The sequence below is a fragment of the Canis aureus genome, chromosome 10 (genome assembly GCF_053574225.1).
Source record: "Canis aureus isolate CA01 chromosome 10, VMU_Caureus_v.1.0, whole genome shotgun sequence".
Lineage (NCBI taxonomy): Eukaryota > Metazoa > Chordata > Mammalia > Carnivora > Canidae > Canis > Canis aureus.
The window spans coordinates 4,756,390-4,778,242 of NC_135620.1; the positions used below are offsets into that span (position 1 = coordinate 4,756,390).

A 21,853-nucleotide genomic window follows, 5' to 3' on the forward strand; every position below is an offset into this window, starting at 1 on the left:
CAGAGGGAGAGAAGCAGGCTCCATGCATTGGGAGCCCGACATGGGATTCGATCCCGGGTCTCCAGGATCGCACCCTGGGCCAAAGGCAGGCGCCAAACCGCTGCGCCACCCAGGGATCCCATAAAGTCATTCTTGATTTTGTTTTCATACTCCACATATAATCCATTTGCAAGTCTGATAGTTTTACCTTCTAAATAAATCCCAAGTCAGACCCAGTCTCCCTTCCTTACTGCTGCCACTCCAGTCCGGGCCAACAGTTTTTTCCCGGGGATGATTGCAGTAGCCTATTAACTACATTTATTCTTATGTTCTCATAGTGTATTCTCCAGGGAACGATCAGATTGGTCCTTTAAAAGAAACAAACAAACAAACAACTGGATAATGTTGCTTCCCCTCTTTCCACTCTCTGATGGCTTTCACTTACACTTTGAATAAAAATCAGAGTTCTTTCCCTGTGGGGTCTCTAACTGCCTTTTTGATCTCATCTTCTACTACTCTGTACCATTTGCCACCATTACCTTCTTGCTCTTCACATATCAGCACATTCCGATCTTGGAGTCTTTGCTTTTGTTGTTTCCTGTGCCTGGAATGCCGTCCCCACAAAATGATCCTCTGGCCCAACATCTACTTCATGTAGGTTTCTGCCTAGATCTTGTCTTCTCAGGAAGGCCTCTTTGGGGTCATTTTACTGAAGTTGTGCCCTTTACTCACTCTTTCTCCATACCCCACTGTATTATTCACTATTGTACTTTCATTACTTGACAGCATATCTTTAAAATTTGTTTTACTCTGTTTCATTCACTAGGATGTAAATGGCATGAGGGAGAAACCTCATTTGTTTTACTCCTCCCCATCCTCAGAATTTTTGTAGCAAGTGCCCAATAAATATTTGTTGAAAAATGATACAGATTTTAAGCATCTTACCAAACGATAATCTTTTTGAACATGGTTAGTGATAGGCAGCTCACTACCTTTCTTCAGGATATTTTTTTCAAATTTGGTTTAATTGTTAATTTTTTATAAAAAGATTTTATTTAATTATTCATGAGAGACAGAGAGAGAGAGAAAGGGGCAGAGACACAGGCAGAAGGAGAAGCAGGCCCCATGTAGGGAGTCTGATGCGGGACTCGATCCTGGGTCTCCAGGATCAGGCCCTGGGCTGAAGGTGGTGCTAAACCGCTGAGCCATCCAGGCTGCCCTAATTGTTAATTTTTAAAGAGATTTTTAAAAACTTAGTTATTTGAGAGAGAGAGAGAGAGAGAGAGAGAGAGAGAAAGCACCAGCAGAGGGAGCAGCAGGCAGATGGAGAGGGAGAAGGCAGGCTCCATGCTGGGCAGGGAGCCCGATGTGGGGCTTGAACCCAAGACCCTGGGATCATGACCTGAGCTGAAGGCACTTAACTGACTGAGCCACCCAGGTGCCCTCTAATTGTTAATTTATTTTATATGTTATGAGGAGTGAAGTGAAATCTGTCTATATAGCTTCTACCATTTTCTACCTTTGCGGTGATAATGAGAGATTTAGTATCTGTTTATACCTGACAGACCTTCAAGTATAAAGATAGTTGTTTCTGCTTTCTTTGTTTTCTGGGCTGACCAGACCTGACTTCAGCTGTTTGTAATGTAAGATGCTATTTTGTCCTTCTGCCCTTGTCTGCCTTCTCTGATTATGTTGAGTTTGTCCCTTTTACAAAGCATCTGTCCAATCCTGAATGTTAGCTACTAGCTTCAGGTACAGTAGGTCAATCAGCCTAAAAAACCTCTACTCTTTATCTACATTAATTCAGCTTATGGTCAGTATAGCTCTTTGCCAATCATATTGTCTTATTGAGTCATATTGCCTTTGAAACTTCTAGTTTTTTTTTTAATATGTGATTTTATTAAATGAATCCCCCCTATCATTTACTTGTTCTGATTTTTTTTTGATTTTAAGATTTTCTATTTATTCCTTTTAAATCTCATAATTAGATTTGTCCCTTTGCTTTTTCTTTTTCTTTTTTTTTTTAATAGGGAGAAGCATCACTTATATAGCATGTAGACAACCTCTCATTTAACTTATCCTGAAACTGACATTGTAAGTGGACAAGTTTGATTGAGATTATCTTGTCCATTTTTTATGATAGTCACAGAGAGAAACAGAGACACAGGCAGAGGGAGAAGCAGGCCCCATGCACCGGGAGCCCGACGTGGGACTCGATCCCGGGTCTCCAGGATCACGCTCTGGGCCAAAGGCAGGCGCCAAACCGCTGCGCCACCCAGGGATCCCCTGCTTTTTCTTAATAACTTTTTTTTTTTCAGTTTTAATTGTTACCTAATATATTAATAAACTTTCTCAGTTTATGAACTCAAGAGGCCTGAGTCAATGACCAAGTGCTATGTACCCTAGAGGATGCTTTAGGTCAGTATTTGGGTGTGGTTGTTCAGGTGGTTCATACATCTACTTTTTTTTTTTGTTTTTTTTTTTTAATTTATTTATGATAGTCACAGAGAGAGACAGAGAGAGAGAGAAGCAGAGACATAGGCAGAGGGAGAAGCAGGCTCCATGCACCGGGAGCCCGATGTGGGATTCGATCCTGGGTCTCCAGGATCGCGCCCTGGGCCAAAGGCAGGCGCCAAACCGCTGCGCCATCCAGGGATCCCGGTTCATACATCTACTAATATAACAAACCTCTTAAGGAAACAAGCAAAGCTCTTTTGGCATCATGTTCTTTGCAAATGTATTTTTGTTTCTGTTGATTTACTTCTTATTTCAGCATATCAGTCATTGAAAAATTATCTGTATTTTAAAAAGTAATTTTTTGTATTTTGGAAATGTGGACATTTGTTCATCTGCAGTTTTCTAGCAGTTTTTTTTTTCTTCCCAAAGAAAAAAAACTTAGCAATCTTAACTGAAAGTTAGGAAAATTTGAACTCTGAAGCATGTTGGTTGCTTTAAAATATTTATGAAACATTAATGTATTATTCTTGACCTTCCTAGATATTTCTTTAGTGTAATGCTAGGCTATTGCTTTGATGTCATCATCCTATGGATCCAGGCCCCTCATCTTTTTTTTTAATTTTTAAAAATATTTTATAATTTCTGCACCCAGTATGGGGCTCAAACTCACAACCCATGATCAGGATCACGTACTCCACCGACTGAGCCAGCCAGGTGCCCCTGGGTCCCTCATCTTTATAAAAGTTTCACTGGACATTTTCTAGAGTGCAGTCTTCTAATGTCTTAAGCTATGTGAAGTAAACGAAAATGTTGTGGTAGCTCTTTGAACAGTTACTGACTTCCTGTCTTTTTGTTTCTCTTCTAACCTCTCAACTCTTTTTTTTTAAATTTAAAAAAAAAAATTTATTTATGATAGTCACACACACACAGAGAGAGAGAGGCAGAGACACAGGCAGAGGGAGAAGCAGGCTCCATGCACCGGGAGCCCGACGTGGGATTCGATCCCGGGTCTCTAGGATCGCGCCCTGGGCCAAAGGCAGGCGCCAAACCGCTGCGCCACCCAGGGATCCCCTAACCTCTCAACTCTTAATTGGCACCAGAGTTGAAAATACTTCATGTAATCTAGGTTACCTTTGGCTTAGTAGGTTTCTTTTTAATGCCATCAGTTTCTCCATATGATCCTGTGGAAGCAGCTGGTAATTAGTGAGACTTAGTCATTTTTTGTCATGCTTACTGTCCTGCCATCTATTCCTGCATAACAAATGATTCCCAAACTTAGCAACCTAAAATATTTATTACCTCATGTTGTTTCTGAGAAGCAAGAATCTGAGAGTGGCATAACTCAGTGGTTCTGGCATCTAGTGACTTATAAAGTAGTAATGAAGCTGTTGTCAGGACCTTTCATCATCTGAAGGTTCACTGGAGCTGGGAGATCTGCTTTCACGAAGGCTCACTCGTGTGGCTGTTGGCAAGAGGCATCCCTGCTTTTGGCTGAAGGCCTCACTTCTTGCCCTCTGGACCTCTTCATATGAAGGGCTGGCTGTCTTCTTCCCAGGATGTGGCAGCTGGCTTCTTTTAGAGTGAGTGATTCAAAAGAGAAGGAGAAGAAGCAAGCAGGAGGCTGTAGGTACCTTTTAGAGTGAGTTACTTAGTGTAGCTCATACTCAAAGAGAAGGGAATTAGACTCCACTTCTTGAAGGGAGGAGTAGTAAAGAATTACTGGATTAAAAAAAGATTTATTTACTTGTTTTTTTATTTTATTTTGTATATATTTTATATATATATTTATATATATTATATATATTTATGTATATATATTCCTATATATATATATATTTGTTTTTTTAGAGGGAGAGAGAGCTATGCAAGCAAATACAAGTAGGGGGAGCGACAGGCAGAGGGAGAGGAGCTCCTCTCCATGGAGCAGGGAGCCTGATTTGGGTCTCCGTCCCAGGACCCCGGGATCATGACCTGAACCAAAGGCTGATGAACCAAACTACTGAGGCATCCAAATTATTGGATGTTTTAAAACACCCACATGTAGTCATACCCACCACATGTAGCTCAAAATATACATACACATTTTGGTTCTGTTCTCCAAGGTCATCAACTGAATATTCAGTTGAAGCAGTAATTCTCATATAGTGAGTACAGGTCATAATCTTTTCAGACCTTTTTAAAAATATGTGTGCTTGGCCATCCCAGACCTTCTGACCCTGAATCTAGGAGTGAGTCATGGCTCTCTGTGCTTTCAGAAATAAGCCTGAGATAATCCTAAGTCCTCCTCTCCCCTGTAAGGACCATTGACTTATATTAATAATGGTTACTGTGTTTTAAACAATGAGGATAATTGAGTATCTATGGAAAACTGCAATTTCCCATTTGTAATTATCTTAAATTTTACTGCAGAGGTTTTTATTTTAGTGATGATTTCTTTTTGAAATCACCAATTTTGTAATTTAAGCAAACTAGTGCTAAGCAATTATATTTCATTTCTTGAGAAATATATTTTAGGAAGGAAATTAAATTCAATGCAACTTTAATTATTTTTCTCATGGAGGGCTTTTATGGGAAGTAAACTTTCTGCCAATATTATTTCTGTTAAGCATCTCAGAAAGTAACAGTCTGGAATGATGGGGGAATAAAAGCAAAACAAAAGAACAAAAAAAGTGGTCTTGAACTTTGCATTTGTACTTTTAAGCATTCATTACCAGTTACTGATGAACATTAACTTTTTAATTCTTTAATTATATCTTGTCATTCATTTATCAAGACAATATCTAGGCTTAGGAAGATTATTTAAGGGTTCTGCAAGTTACTAGCTTTCTTCTTCTGTTTTAATTGTCGTGGTGAGCTTAAGACAGCTGAAAAACTATCTTTCCTTCTCCTGTCTTCCAAATGATAGCTCCTATTCCATTCTGTTTATGCTAAAAGCATATTAATAACAGATCTCCTGGGATGGTCTGAGGCAAGGATTATGTAATACTATTATCATATAGTTGGGTGAAGGAGCAAATCTTAGGTTAATTCTTTACACTCAGTTTTTCATTTAAATTAAAAAATTAAAATGGATGAAAACATTTTGGAAATATGACCTATCTTTATCTTTTCCTTGCTTTAGTTGATTACAGGCATAGTGAAACCAGTGCAACAGCTCTGATGGTTGCTGCAGGACGAGGTTTTTCAAGTCAAGTAGAGCAGTTAATTAGTATGGGAGCCAACGTTCATAGTAAAGCATCAAATGGCTGGTAATTTAAAACTACATCTGTTCTTTGTGTATCTTTGTATACCTACACATATCATTTTTTCTTATGTTTGTCTTTATATTAAAAGCTATTCTGTGATAATTGCTGGGTTATTTTTAATGGGTGAATGAATAATTTGACTAGTTTTATGATTTTGAGAACATAATTTCTTTAAATTTGATCTCTTTGAATTTTGGCAGGATGGCTTTAGATTGGGCTAAACACTTTGGACAGACTGAAATTGTGGATCTTCTAGAATCTTACAGGTAAAACTTTATACTGTGCTAATTAACCCTAACTTCTTTTTTAAAAGCTTATAGCCATGTAAATTATAGAATATAACAAGGTAGTCTCTAGTTTCTTATCCAGAGGTTTTCTTTTTCCTTTTTTTGAATTCTAAGAGATTTTTGTCTGAAAAAAAAAATTTTTTTTTTTTTTGGTAGGGTGCCAATAAGATCCACTGTGCTATAATACTTTATTGCGAAAAACAGGAGGGGGTTTTCAGTTAAACACGGTAGATGCATCACGTAATTTATTTTTGCATTTTCCCAAAACCTCATTAAATTGGTAAGGAAGAAATAGAAACTGTGCAAGCTAACCAAGTCAAAGAGATTGGAAGAGGACATAGCAACTGATAGAAGATAACGAATAAATTTTGGGTAATAGAAGGCTAATGGATCAGTAGTGTTTGACTTAGCCGAGCTAAGAAAACAGTGCCTATGGAGGGAATGCCAATGAGAAACAAACTCATTTTAGGTTCTTAGAGGCTCATTTAACTACTTCTGAAGGACAGTGAAAGAGCCAAAAAAGAAAAAAAACCCAAAAAACCAAAAACCCCAAACTCACCCAGCATTTTTTTTTTTTTTTTAAGATTTTTAAAATTTATTCATGAGAGACATGGAGAGAAGGCAGAGATATAGGCAGAAAGAGAAGCAGGCTTCCTCGCAGGGAGCCCGATGTGGGACTCAATCCCGGAACTCTGGGATCACACCCTGAGTTGAAGGCAGACGCTCAACGGCTGAGCCATCCAGGCGTCCCCCAACCCAGCATTGATTGAAATTCCCTTTGAGGAACATTTAGTTCTAGATTCCCACCTCCCCTGCCATCAGATGATATCTTTTCCCCACCTTGGCAGGAAGTGGGAAATTTATTAAATAATTAAGCCCTGGAAGCTTTGGACTTGGGGTTACCAGGCACGGTGGGAGAGTAGGAGTGGGGCATCAAACAGAAAAGTCTTCTTACAGACTGAAGGTTGAGATATCATCCACTCCCTTCTGTTGCTGTCCCTGTCATCTTTTCCTGTTTGAAGCTTTTGTTCTTCTGCAGAAAATGTGAGAATTCTTTTTTGGGAAAATAGACCAAGCCTAGGGAAAAGAATTAGTTATAGAAGATTTGGTATTCCTTCTGTGAAATGACCATCTTTTTAAGCCAGATAGCCCAACAGTCCTCACCTGTGCACATGGAAATTTTTTGTGCATTCTCTTTAAAGATGAACAGACTGCTCAGGATTGGCCACCAGGCATCTTTTTTTTTTTTTTTTAATTTTTATTTATTTATGATAGTCACACAGAGAGAGAGAGAGAGAGTCAGAGACATAGGCAGAGGGAGAAGCAGGCTCCATGCACCGGGAGCCCGACGTGGGATTCGATCCCGAGTCTCCAGGATCACGCCCTGGGCCAAAGGCAGGCGCCAAACCGCTGCGCCACCCAGGATCCCACCACCAGGCATCTTTGAGGGGAAAAAGCACCTACAATCAAACAAACAACAATAGCAACAAAAAACCTAGAATTTGGATAGACTAAGCATCGATAACTAGAAGAGAACTTAAAAAACTAATAGAAAATATTCATAAAACAGAAACAATGTGTTATAAAACAGGAACAAAACACTTCTCTTTGTTCAAATTTTATCTTCAATGAGGGCTACCTAAATTTATCTTGGGGGTGTAGTGTACCTCCTTTTGCTATTGATCTATTATATTTTTTCTTTTGTCTGTAGGACCTGCCACCCTCTGAATAATTATATACTTTTTTACTATATTCATTGGTTTAGTATCTCTCTCTTTGCTCCACCCGAAGCTCCTTGTTGCTTTTGTTCAGAGGAAGTGCCTGGATGTAGTAGATATTCAGTGAATATTTTTTGAGAGACTGAATAAATAAGAAAAAGCTCTTACAAATAAAGATATGATAGCAAAAAAAAATTCAGGAAAGTGTCAAGATAAAGTTGAGAAATTTGCTCACAAAGTAGAAAAAAGGGCAAGAGATGGAAAATTGTAGAAAAAAAGACATTTATTTCCTATATATAGTTTACCAGGAGGCTTTAGAGAATGTGTTCCACAAAATTGAGGAAGTAAATTAAAACAGGAAAACAGCAACCCTGCATAGGAGGTCGTGAAAGAAATGCTCAGTGTGCCAGCCCAGAGCAATGTGACTCTGATAGCTGCCCGCTAGGCCATGTGTCCTAAGAGAGCTCTAGGCGGGGGAGGGCCCTGAGCCCCAGATGGGGATGGGGGTAGGGGGAGGATCACCTGATGTTTCTGACCATAGTAAATAGGATTTATGAATCTGTTGGAGACTTTGGGAAGAATTAGCGGTAAGTACATGGAAGACTAAGCAAATCAAAATTAGATAGTAATTACTTGAGGAAAACCAAAAAGAAGAAAAAAGGAAGGGAGGTGTAATCATAGTTTGCTCTTGGGCTTTGGCTCAGTGGTAAGTAATGTTTATGTAGTGATAAATAATAAAGGTCAAATGAAGATATAATAAAAATTGTATGGACCTGTGTGGGTGGAAAGTATCCGGGAGTGGAGGTGGTAACCAAAGTTTTCATTAATAGAGTTTCACAGAGAATGACGAAGTTGTTAAATCAGTAAATGGCAGTAGATGCATGTTGCTTGGAAATATGGCCACAAATACCAAAGGAAATGGCTAAAAGGATTGGAAAAGTTCCTAGGCAGTGTGGCTGGGTATGGAGAGAGGTTTTTGTTGTAACTTCTATAAAACCATTTGTGTATTAACACTACTTACATATATTATTTTGATTAACCATTCTTTAGTTGATAAACATTTGGGTGGTTTCTACTTTTTGGCTGTTAGGAATAATGGTATGAACATTTGTGTACATCAGTTTATATATCTAGGAGTGGAATTCCTGGGGCACCTTGTAACACTGTTTAACATTTTGAGGAACTGTCACATTGTTTTTCAAAGTGGCTTCACCATTTTATGTTCTCACTAACAGTGTATGATGGTTAGAATTTTTCCACACCCTCTTTAACACACTATCCTCTGTCTTTTGATTATAGTCATCTAATGGGTGTGAAGTCTTTCTCATTTTTTTCTAAGATTTTATTTATTTATTCATGAGAGACAGAGAGAGAGAGAGGCAGAGGCATAGGCAAAGGGAGAAGCAGGCTCCATGCAGGGAGCCCAACACGGGACTCGATCCCCGGACTCCAGGATCATGCCCTGAGCCGAAGGCAGATGCCCAACCGCTGAGCCACCCAGACATCCCTCTCATTGTGGTTTTGATTTTCATTTCTCTGATGAGTAATGATGTTGAACATCTTTTCAATGTGCTTATTGGCCATTTGTATATTTTCTTTGGAGAAATGTCTTTGGATTGTGTTTTCAAAAAGCACTTATTGACAGGTTTTACTTTGAATATAGTACTGTAAACCAAAATCTGAATTGTAGCTAAGGCATTAAGTGCCACTTACCCTCCTTAGGGCATATTCTAAATTTGAAGGACATCATGGGAATCATTGACCTTAAAGGATTACTCTTTTTTTTTCTTTTATAAGATTTTATTTTTTCTTGAGAAACACAGAGAGAGGAAAGACATAAGCAGAAGGAGAAGCAGGCTCCTCACAAGGAGCCCAATGCAGCACTCGATCCCCAGACCCAGGATCACACCCTCAGCTGAAGGCAGACACTCAACCACTGAGCCACCCAGGCGTCCCTAAAGGATTACTCTTTTTGATGAAAATTGAATTGATCTTTTCTTTTCTTTTTTAAGTGCTTCACTGGAATTTGGAAATCTAGATGAAAGTTCTCTGGTTCACACAAACGGAAGTGACCTCAGTGCAGAAGACAGAGAGCTCCTGAAAGCTTATCATCATAGTTTTGATGATGAAAAAGTAGACTTGGATTTGATCATGCACCTTCTATACAATATCTGCCATGGTTGCGATGCTGGTAAGTAAGTACTGTCTGAAACAACTGGAACAACAGTGTATATTTCAATTTCAAAATTAATATTTTACGTGTACAGATTTTTCAGAATTCCATTGGCAATATTGAATAAATCATCTCTTATGTGTCATAAATATTAGTTTACTAGTATTTGAAAGCACATGATAGAGTTCAGTATAGCTAGTTCTGTTGATTGGTTCTGATTTGTAAAACCAGAGACTTAATATTAAAAAAAATCCTTCTTCTCCAAGGTGCAATATTAATTTTCCTACCTGGATATGATGAAATTGTTGGATTGAGGGATCGCATCCTGTTTGATGATAAACGATTTGCTGACAACACACATAGGTAACGGGTAAAGCCCTATATTTGTTATTTTAAGTAACAGATAGGTACCATAGTGTATTTTCCCTTTCAATTGTCAACAGATACCAAGTCTTTATGCTTCATTCAAATATGCAAACATCTGATCAAAAGAAAGTATTAAAAAACCCACCTGCCGGTGTTCGAAAAATAGTAAGCTTCATAAAATCTTCTTTTGTCCATTTCATTAGTCATTGGTTCTGTTTTCATATTAACTGTAATGTAACATCCCCTTGCAGATCCTTTCCACCAATATTGCTGAAACCAGCATCACAGTCAATGATGTTGTCTTTGTTATTGATTCTGGTAAAGTGAAAGAGGTATGTATGGATAAGTTATATTTTGTTTAAATGAAGAAGGTTAAGGTACATTCTAATAAGTGCTTTTATAAGCAGAATTCACTTCAGTGGGAAAATTTCTGATTCTGCATGAATATAATAGTAATTGTTGATTTCTCTAAAGTGAATATTTTAGCTTAAGCAGTTCAGAATATAGGATCTAATTGTAATTAATTATACAAATTAAATATTAGGAAGAAAGTAAAGGATTGGCTAGTTAAACTGTGAACATTTTATGCACAGTGTGGGAATTTGATTACATGTTTTATATGCTTTCCTTCTTTCCTTCTACACGTGGGCATGGACCATGACCTTTTGTTCAGTGTTAATCTCCAGTGCTCCAGGTGTAGTAGGTATTCAAAAGATATTTCTTCCAAGAGAACCGTACTGAGACAGCATTAACAATCAAAACCAGAGATCATCAAATTACGGTTAGCAGCCACATACATGGCCCAGTACCTGCTTTTATAAACATAAATTTCACTGGAACAGTATTATGTTCACTCTTTCCTATTGTGTATGGCTGCTTTCACATGGCAGTGGCAGATTGGAATATTTGCAACAGAGACCCTCTACAAAGGCTAAAATATTTACTGCCAACCCCGATATAAATAAAAGCATTTATTTTCCTTTAGAATTGGAATGCTCAGCAATTCTCGATACCCTTCACTTTGGCAGATCCTTTCACTGAAAGAGTTGATAGTGATAGAGGTGGTCGATTTTCAAGGAAAGATACTATTTATGTTGTGGAAAGCAAATGATGTCGGTTCTAGTGGATGCAAATGATCATGTTTTAATGTGAAAAAAATTGTTAATTGCTTTATGATGTTTTCAATGTAATTTTTAGTAAATCATGGTTTAGAAAATGATGGTAGAGTCAGAAGTTATTTTACATACAAAATTAACAAATGTGACACTTAAAACTACATAAGTAGCATCTTTTCTAAAAATCCCATAATTAAACTATAATGAGAACACATTTGTATTTGCTCTAAATAGTTGTTTTATGAAAGGGAAAGTATAAGTCACTGAATGATTAAGTATATATTCTGGTTAGGAATGCATCCTTTAAAAAAAATAAAAAAATAAAAAAAAAAGGAATGCATTCTTTTATATTATTATTTTTTTAAAGATTTTATTTATTCATGAGAGACACACACACACACACACAGAGAGAGAGAGAGAGAGAGCAGCAGAGACCCAAGCAGGGGGAGAAGCAGGCTCCACGCAGGGAGCCTGATGTGGGACTTGATCCCGGGTCTCTAGGATCAGGCCCTGGGCTGAAGGTGGCGCTAAACCGCTGAGCCACCCAGACCGCCCAGAATGCATCCTTTTAAAAGATTTCTCTAATTTTGGCTTTAGATTGTTTTGGCTTTAGATTGTTTGAGGAGATATGTGGATAATTATGGTTCTTTCTTACTTTCTCTTTTATAACATTCTGGATAGGCTAACTGCATTAGCAGCTCAGGGGGTAGATGGAAAGGATTAAAAAATTTTCACTTTGGGAATAGGATTGGTTCAGTGATTACTGTTATCCTTATTCCTCCAGGTCAGCTCCCTGGCACACTTTTAGAACCTGTCTCCCTGATCACTCCCATTCCTTGTGGTGATAGAAATTTGATAGGAAATGACCTCAGGAGAATGGATCAGATTTCTTTAGTCTTGATGTCTATGAGTACTGACTACTATTATCCAAGTGTAGCAGAGAGAAACAAATAGCAGGACATGGAACAAGGAAGTTTTTGCAGCTCTTCTGAGTTTATTTTTCATTCTTTTTTCTCAGAATGTTTGTAACCAGAGATCTGTTTTTTTTTTTTTTTAAATCAGTACCTAGTCCTAATTAGTACCTGTGCTAATTATCTGATTGGGAGAGGCTTAAATTAAACTTGGAATGTCAAAATATATTCATAATATTTCTTGCTATTTCTTATTAAGCACCTTTTATAAAAGTCTTACCATGTTGATAACTTAAATGTTACAGAAATCCTTTGATGCACTGAATTTTGTTACAATGTTAAAAATGGTGTGGATTTCCAAAGCTAGTGCTGTACAACGAAAAGGCAGGTAATGTATATTTAATGTACATTTATTCACTCAATTGCTTGTAAGATGGAATCATTTTGAAATGTATTACATATTTAACATATATTCCATATTCTGTAAGATGTTAAAATTTTCATATTAGTCTTAATTCTTATACCATTTTTACAAGTCGAGCCATTTTAATACTTTTTTTGAAAGTTGAATTCAGTTTATGTTAAACATTTTTGACTACTATAGTGTAACTTCAGAAGATGTAAGAAACTTAAAAATCAAAATGAAAATGAAAATCTTTTAAACATTTGCAATATAGGACAAAAGGCTAATTTCTGTTTTATGTAAAAAACTCTTTATTTATTTTTTTTAAATTTTATTTATTTTTGATAGAGAGAGAGAGAGAGAGAGAGGCAGAGACATAGGCAGAGGGAGAAGCAGGCTCCATGCAGGGAGCCCGACGTGGGATTCGATCCTGGGTCTCCAGGATCGCGCCCTGGGCCAAAGGCAGGCGCTAAACCGCTGTGCCACCCAGGGATCCCTAAAAAACTCTTTAAAGTCAGTTCATAAAGACCAATACATTAACCTCACATATACCACCTCATATATGCCAAAATAAGTGCAAATTAATGAGGTAATATTTTTTGCTTATCACCAGATTGGCATTGATGAAAATGTTTAATAGTACTAGAATAGAGTTGACAAAAGTTGGGCCAGTAAGCTTTCATAGTTTGCTGATGGGAGTGTAAATTGCTGTGACTTTTTCAGAGGATAGTTTGAAACTGTCCAAGATCTACCCTTTGCAAGTGGATTCCACTTCTCATAATTTATCCTGAGTATACTTGTGCATGTGTGCAGAGATGTGTTTAAGAATGTTTTCTGCAGCACTCACTGTTTGTAATAGTGAAAAGTCTGGAAGTATTGCAGTTAAATAAATTATGCTATAGCCACACAGTGGTATACTAGATAACTGTTACCAAGGAAAGACGTATATATGTGTATTTTAAGTGGAATTGGTTTTCAGAATATATTGTTAACTGAAAAAAGTAAGGTGTAGAGCATGCAGCTATAGTATTTCTGCTAACTATGTATGGATATGTATGTTTATATTTAGGGCAGAAATGCATTGTCAGATTTGAGAGAAACATTGAAAAACAATTGTTGACTCTGAAAAGGAGGATTTTTGGGGCTCTTTAAAGGAAGGAGATTTCATTTTCTTTTTCTTTTATTTTTTTGTAGTTTGGTTATTTTAGTACCTGCATGCATTACTTTTTCTTCTTTTTAAAAAAAGGGAAGATTAGAAAGTATATTTTTCAGTAATTATTTGACTGATTTTTTTGCATTTTAACTAATAGGAAAATGTCAGATACTGACCATAAAACTGTGCCTTATATGCTGAAGATTGTGGATGCATTATTTCTGTAATTTATAATTTCATAGAATGTTCCGGAGGGCTTGCTGTCACTGTACCAGTTGTTTTCTTATGACAGGGTGTGCCTTGATACACTAGGTAGATTTATAAATCTACTGTTAATAGTATATTATTATCAGGGATTAAAATCGGAAATTGTAGAAGTTTTCCTTGTCATCTTTTCAACATATTTTTTGACAGCAATCACTGTGCAAGTGTTAGGAATGCAGTGATAAATAAGCTGTAATCTCATGAGTAAAGTTTGAGGTGAGAAGAATGGTGCAGTCTGTCTTGGAATCCAGTAAAGTAAGCAGTTTTAATAGCATGTGATTTGTTGTATAATGCTTCTAGAGGAGTGAGGGTAAAATCTGAGATCAATACGAGTAAACAGGTGTCGTGGAAAGGTTTTTATGGCAGAGGCAGGGCATACACAAAAGCCTACAGGCAAGAGTGAGCAACAGAGTTATTTGGATGGGATTTAGTTTAGGGGAGAACAGTGAAAAATGAGCAGAAAGAAGTAAGTTGCGGTCAGGTCCTTAAGGACCATTTTATGTTCTCTCTTTCTCTCTTCTTTTAATAAAACAAGGATGGCATGATGATTGTATTCTTTCAGCTCTTTGAAGAATGAATTGGTAGAGACAAAATGAATGGGAAGAAGACCCAGGAGAAGGCTCTTTCTTTAACAGTTGTGTTTACAATAAGGGAGAGATGACAGTATGGATTATTATAGTGGTGGTAGAAATAAAGTGAATCATTCATTCAGGAGATATTAAAGGGAGCAGTATTGGTGATGATATGGCCAGAGGTAAGGAATAGTGCAGAGTCAAGAATGTCATATAGTTCTATCTTAGAAACTTTTGTGGATGGAGGTGCCATCATCAGGGAAAACGGGAATAGTGGTTATGTTGGGGAGAAGAATGAAATTTTGATTGTGTTGAGTTTGTGTTGGCTGGAAAATCCAAGTGGAGCTAAGAAGCTTCTGAAGTAGAGGTGTAGGGCTAGGATGAAGAGATCTCAGTGGATGGAAATTGAAGTCAGGAGGATAATTATGATCCCTTTAGGAGAGAAGATAGAGTAGGGAGCAGAGGGCCAGGTTCCAGCCTCACAGGCACATCAACATTTAAGGATTGGCGAAGTATAGAAAGGTCTCAGAGGACTGGATAGGAGGGAAAGGTGATGGGTTGATAGTGAGGAAAGTACTGATGAAGGAAGCAGTGGTCCAGCGTCTAATTTTGTAACTTGTATCACAGTGTGTTGTAGTTATATTTGCCAGTCTGATTTGTGAAGGTAGGGATATTTCTGAATCTCCATCACTTAGCATATTCATCCTTGCCGTTAGTTGATACAGTGACTATGGGGGAAATAAGAAGCTGCTTTTCTTCATTATATTTTTCTGCTACTTCCCAGAAAATGATACAAGTCTCTGGTGATGGGAAATGCCACTCTGTTGGAGTTGTGTAATGCTTACTTTGCACAGCTCTGAACAGCGGGCCTGAGTGCAGTGCTGTGTCAGCTTAGTAAAGCTGATGAAATATAAATAACTATGCATTTTTTCATTATTTTGACTCACTTTCAAACGTATGTCACTGTAAAAATTTGCTTTTATTATTACCCTAGAAGGTATATCAGGTCGATATCATTAATGAGTTTTTATAAATCATTATAAATGATGAATGAAGTGCCTTCTGGGATGATTCAGGACACACATCACAGTAGGGATTCACACACAAATGTCCTGACACTGGTCTATATTATTCTGTCTCTGAAAGCACACTGTTTTCAGAGTTGCCTTGGTCTAATCTTTATCCTTCTTTGAGTCTTAATTTTTTATTTCACTTTTAGGGCAGGGAGATGCAGACCTGGAATTTGTTTTCGGCTGTTCAGTAGACTCCGATTCCAGAATATGTTGGAATTTCAGACTCCAGAACTTTTGAGAATGCCATTGCAGGTAGAAATTTACTAAACTCTAAAAGACTATTTTTAAGGGTAAGGGAGGAGAGGGACCATTTCAAGATAATACCAGTTGGACTTTTAAATTATCAGTTCATAAAACAAAATTATAAAATGTATATGATGGGAGGTGGTTATGTGTTTAATTTTTTTCTAGATAAGAAAGTTTAATCCATTAGCCTCCAAAATTTTATTTTTAAATTATTAATTAATTAATTAATGAAAATATTTTATTTATTTATTCATGAGAGACACACAGAGAGAGAGGCAGAAACATAGGCAGAGGGAGAAGCAGGCTCCATGCAGGGAACCCAGTGCAGGACTTGATCCTGGGACTCTAGGATCACTCCCTGTGCCAAAGGCAGATGCTCAGTTGTTGAGCCACCCAGGCGTCCCAGCCTCCAAAATTTTAAAGAATGACTTGAGTGCATTTAAATTATGGTACAGTTTATAGATATGTTGTTTTTTTAAAGAATGCAACATTTTAGAAATCTGACAACCACATAGTGTTCACCTTTCACATTCTTACTGAGGATTAGAAAACAAATTCTTTAAGGTCCAAAAGATAATACCAAAATCTCAGTTTAAGATGCTGAGATTTAACCTTGGTAGTTTGGAACTGAGTCCACTGAGATTTCCTGTCTTTTTTTTTTTTTTTTAAGATTTTAATTTATTTATTCATGAGCAACACAGAAAAAGGTAGAGACACAGGCAGAGGGAGAAGCAGGCTCTTGGAGGGGAGCCCGATGTGGGACTCGATACCAAGACTTGGGGACCATGCTCTGAGCCAAAGGCAGACGCTCAACCACTAAGCTACCCAGGCGTCCCTCCTGGTCTTTATTGTTTTGCTTTACGTTTTCTGACTTCATGGAATAGCCAGACATTGTAGTTTCTAGTAAAAACTACTGGGAATACATTAATTTGATTCTCTGGTGTACTGAGCTAAATGCTGGCTTCCAAACCTTTAAAGATTTTATTACTTTATTTGAGAGAGAGAAAGAGAGAGAGAGAAAAACTCTAAGTAGACTGTGTGCTGAGTGCAGATCTGATGCGGGACTCAATCTTGTGATCCTAAGATCAGGGCCTAAGCTGAAATCCAGAGTCAGATGCTTAACCGACTGAGCCACCCAGATATCCCTCTATAGTTCATTTTATTTTTTTTTGAAAACAATTTTTTTTTGTTTTTTGTTTTTTGTTTTTTGTTTTTTGTTTTTTGTACATTCATTTTAGTCAGAGACTCTGCTAGTCTGTTTGGGGACTCTGTTTCCCGTGATTGCTTTGAAAGTCAAAACATAAATTTCAACATTTCAAAATTATTTGCTCTTCTTCTTTACAGGAACTTTGTTTACATACTAAGCTGTTAGCCCCAGTGAATTGTCCTATTGCTGACTTCCTAATGAAAGCTCCTGAACCCCCACCAGCTTTAATTGTAAGAAATGCTGTACAAATGCTTAAGGTTGGTGTCTTCATAGTTTTATTTTACCTATTTTACTTGAAATTTAAACAAAGTGAAAATACATCTTAACTAATTTTGTACTTAAAAGGATTATCTTAAATAATCATGGGCTTTGAATAATACCCTCATGGTAATTATAGTAAAACAGATATAGTTCTTTTTTACAAAAAATATTTGAAGCAAAATATGTTTTTTATAAGGTGTGACAAAAGAAAATTTACATTTTTATTTCTTAATGTTTTTTAGGTATGTGATTTGATTAAACATAGTTTTTGGTAATGTCAAATTCTGTTTTGTGTTCTTTTATTTAGACAATAGATGCAATGGATGCATGGGAAGATCTCACTGAGCTGGGGTATCATTTGGCTGACTTGCCCGTAGAACCACATCTTGGTAAAATGGTCCTGTGCGCTGTTGTTTTAAAGTGTCTGGACCCCATCCTCACAATTGCCTGCACGTTAGCCTATCGAGATCCTTTTGTCCTGCCAACCCAGGCCTCTCAAAAACGGGCAGCTATGCTGTGTAGGAAACGCTTCACTGCAGGAACTTTCAGTGACCACATGGCACTTCTCAGAGCATTCCAGGTACTGTTTATTACTATCATTTTATTTCTGAACATGTCTCTGGGGCAAAAGTAACAAATTAAAAAAAAGAGATATGATAGAGATCCCTGGGTGGCTCAGTGGTTTAGCACCTGCCTTCGGCCCAGGGTATCGGCCTGGTATTCGGCCTGGAATCCTGGGATTGAATCCCGCATCGGGCTCCCTGCATGGAGCCTGCTTCTTCCTCTGCCTGCGTCTCTGCCTCTCTGTGTCTCTTATGAATAAATAGAATCTTAAAAAAAAAAAAAAGAGCTATGATTCATTAGTTTTGTTTAATTATAAAGTCACATTTTATTAATAGCTCAGAAAAATACCTTCCTATTGTTAATATGTTGGAATTATCACTGTTTGTCTCTACTTTTTATTCTTTCATTTTCTGTTTTCTCCATGTAGGAATATGTGTATGCATATATTTATGTTTACTTACTTGTATTCATTTTCTAATACCCAAGTTCCTTATTTTTTAATCATATCTTGGGCAGGGAACGTTCTAAAATTTTAGTTAAGAAGCAGTGTATATCATTCAAAGTGTAGAACAAACCTTGGAAGAAAATCATCTTGAATTTAGTATCTATTGATTCTTTTTAGAGAATATCTTTTTCTTGTGTGCTTAAGACACTGTGCCTATGAACTAAATTTTATAAAGTAAACTCCAAATACTGCTTAAAACTTTTTTTTTTAAAGATTTTCTTTATTTATTCATGAGTGACACAGAGAGAGAGAGAGAAGCAGAGACACAGGCAGAGGGAGAAGCAGGCTCCACGTAGGGAGCCTGACATGGGACTCGATCCCGGGTCTCCAGGATCACACCCTGGGTTGCAGGCAGCACTAAACCGCTATGCCACTGGGGCTGCCCTACTTAAAACTTTTTAAGATAACAGTAGTGAGAAATTGAGGAATATGATACATGGGAAAGAAAAGATAAAGAAAGTGGGTTTCTGAGGAAAAGAAATGATACATAATTTAGAATTTCAGATATGTGGACAAGATGATGTTATTTCTTGAAAAGGTAGGCATGTTATTTATCCTTAAATTCTCTTGAATGTAGGCTGTGACTATACATTTTTTAAAAATTTCATGTTGTTTTTGCAGAAAGTACTCTTCCAGGTTTACAGGATTTTTCCAATGTATAGAGTTTGAAATAAATAATGACAAGCTGTTTTGTAAGCATTGTTGAACAATAGATAATGCAGCGCTATTGAGTCTGTTAGCTACCATATGTTATAGTAGATTAGTTGAGTGGATAATAGAGGGAAATTTGGAGTAGGATTCCTATGTATTCTTAGCTTTTTCCCTAGCTCCTTCAAAAGCAGAGAGGATAAATTACTGCCTTGGTCTTTTGGTTATATTCCAAAGCAAGAAAAGTCATTTTCAAAGGGGACCTTTCTTATACTTCATATAGATGGTTTCTAGAAATCCCATTTCCCATTCTTAGATAAATTAAGAGGGTTGATATAGAGGTGATTTTCAGAGGACTGGAGTGGCAGAGTTCTTACATATAAATGGTGTTATGATGGCTTAGTTAAAAACCTCCGACACTTCAGTGGAAGAAAATTAGCAAACATCTGAAAAGGTAGATATTTTTACATAGCTGGTCATTTAGGTTAATGGATACTTAGTTTTTAATGGAATTTTAGAAATTCAGTGGCTTTCATAGCATTTGAGTATAAATCAATGATAAATTTTGTTTAATCATAAAGTCTTAGGTTTTATTTTTTTATATTTAATTTTTAAATTTATACTTAAAAATTGAGCTGTTATTGACATATAACATTAATTTCAGGTATAAAACATGAAGATACTATAATTGTATATACTGGGAAATGATCTGCACAGTGAGTCTAATTAACATCCATCACTGCCCATAGTTACAGATTTTTTTCTGTTATGCTAAGAACTCTTAAGATTTACTTTGTGGTATGTTAACTAGATTTATTGTGATGATCATTTCATAATATATATATTGAATCACTGTTTTGTATACCTGAAATGAATATAATGTTAAATGTTAGTGATATCATAATTAAAAGAAAAAGTTTACCCCCCCAAAAATCTACTCTTGGGGTGCCTAGGTGGCTCAGTCAGTTGAGCATCCAACCCCTGGTTTCTGCTCAGGTTGGGGTCTTAGGCTTGTGAGACTGAGCCCCGAGTTGGGCTCTGCACTCAGAGTCTGCTTGAGCTTCTCTCACCTTCTCCCTTTACCCTCCCCTCTTTGTGCTATCTTTCTCTCTAAAATGAATAAATAAAATTAAAAAAATCTACACTCTTAGCAAATTAAAAAAAAACATTTTATATATTTGACAGAGAGTGTGTTTGTGCTAGGGAAGAGGCAGAGAGAGAGGCAGAGGTTTTTTCTGTTTTTTGTTTTTTCATTTTTTTGAGAGGGAGAGTCTTTGTTTTTGTTTTTGTTTCATTTTTTTGAGAGAGAGAGCAGACTCTGCAATGAATGTGGAAACTGACACAGGGTTTGATCTTACAACCCTGAGATTGTGATCTGAGCTGAAACTAAAAGTCAGATGTTTAACTGACCACCCAGGTGCTCTAACAACTTTCAAATATACAATACAGTATTAATAATTATGGTCACCATGCTGCAAGTTATCTCCCCAGGACTTAACTTATTTTATACCTGGAAATTTGTATTATCTTTTGACCCTCCTCACTCATCTCACCTCCCTCTCTTCCCCTGCCTCTGGCAACTACCAATTTGTTCTCTGTATTTTTTGAGTTTTTTTTTTTTTAATGAAGTTCTAGATTTTATCAAATAATTAGAGAATTGACCTTGAGTAGCTAATGTAGTGGTTTTCAGTTATTTTGCTGCCTAACTAAGGTGTTTAGTAAATGTATCTTGTTATATAATTATATTTTTGTAGGCATGGCAGAAAGCACGAAGTGATGGGTGGGAGCGAGCCTTTTGTGAAAAGAATTTTCTTTCACAAGCCACCATGGAAATAATCATTGGCATGAGAACTCAGTTGCTTGGTCAACTTAGAGCATCAGGTAAAGTTTTCCCTAAAGAACTTACTTAGACCACTGAAAGTACCTTACCTATATCTCATAGTATTTTTAGTGTTAACTGATGCCATTGTATATTATTTTTATGACATTTTCACATTGTTGTAAATCTTGTATATGAGAACTTCTTTGTAGACTACTATGTAATCTCAGCTTTTGTTTGTTGGTTAAAAAAATGATATTGTAGAAGCTGAAGCTGAGAAATATACGAATACCTTTTGATACCGTAGAGAGCAATTTATAGTATATTTGTTGGCAAAAATCAATTTGGATATTGTAGTTCTGTATTATCACTATTAATAAATAATTAACTCTGTGAAATAGATTTAAATATTTAAGTAGATTGATAAAAATGCTGGTCTTCATAATTTTGGACATAAAACAGCCAGTAATCTTTGAGGTGCCTTTTTTTTTTTTTAAAGAGAATGCCAGTATTGTTATTTTAGAGTTGTTTCTTTAAATTTCCTTTTGATTAGCATAGTACATTGAGAAAATAGTCAAAGAAGTGTACTAGAGCCTGGATGCATGGATGGATAAGCTAACGTGACAAAGTAATAATATAAAGAGCAAACCAAAGGGATTTAGAGTTGTCTCAAATATTGGGAAATCCCAAGGACTTTGGAAATTCAAGCAAGAATTTTTTACTTGTCTTTACTCCAGAATTCATGTCTGTCATAACCAAAATGTTATTAATACCAGTAAGAAGAAAGGTTTAGCTTTTCAGCTCTGATTTCAATACATTTCTTTTTTTTTAAAATTATAGTACATTTCTTTTTTTCTTTTTTTAAAAAATATTTTATTTATTTATGA

At 36.6% G+C, this 21,853-nt stretch overlaps 1 protein-coding gene across 4 annotated transcripts in view; it reads left to right on the forward strand.

Annotated features, from left to right (window-relative positions):
• Positions 1-21,853, forward strand: part of YTHDC2 (YTH N6-methyladenosine RNA binding protein C2) — a 77,178-nt gene that overhangs the window by 27,639 nt on the left and 27,686 nt on the right. For all 4 annotated transcript variants that reach the window (XM_077911245.1, XM_077911244.1, XM_077911242.1 and 1 more), the window contains exons 11-21: positions 5,558-5,684; positions 5,882-5,947; positions 9,699-9,877; positions 10,126-10,222; positions 10,303-10,390; positions 10,477-10,557; positions 12,557-12,639; positions 15,863-15,968; positions 17,307-17,426; positions 17,738-18,010; positions 20,902-21,028. In XM_077911245.1, coding sequence (XP_077767371.1) covers positions 5,558-5,684; positions 5,882-5,947; positions 9,699-9,877; positions 10,126-10,222; positions 10,303-10,390; positions 10,477-10,557; positions 12,557-12,639; positions 15,863-15,968; positions 17,307-17,426; positions 17,738-18,010; positions 20,902-21,028 — 1,347 coding nt within the window. The remainder of the gene's footprint in view (positions 1-5,557; positions 5,685-5,881; positions 5,948-9,698; positions 9,878-10,125; positions 10,223-10,302; positions 10,391-10,476; positions 10,558-12,556; positions 12,640-15,862; positions 15,969-17,306; positions 17,427-17,737; positions 18,011-20,901; positions 21,029-21,853) is intronic.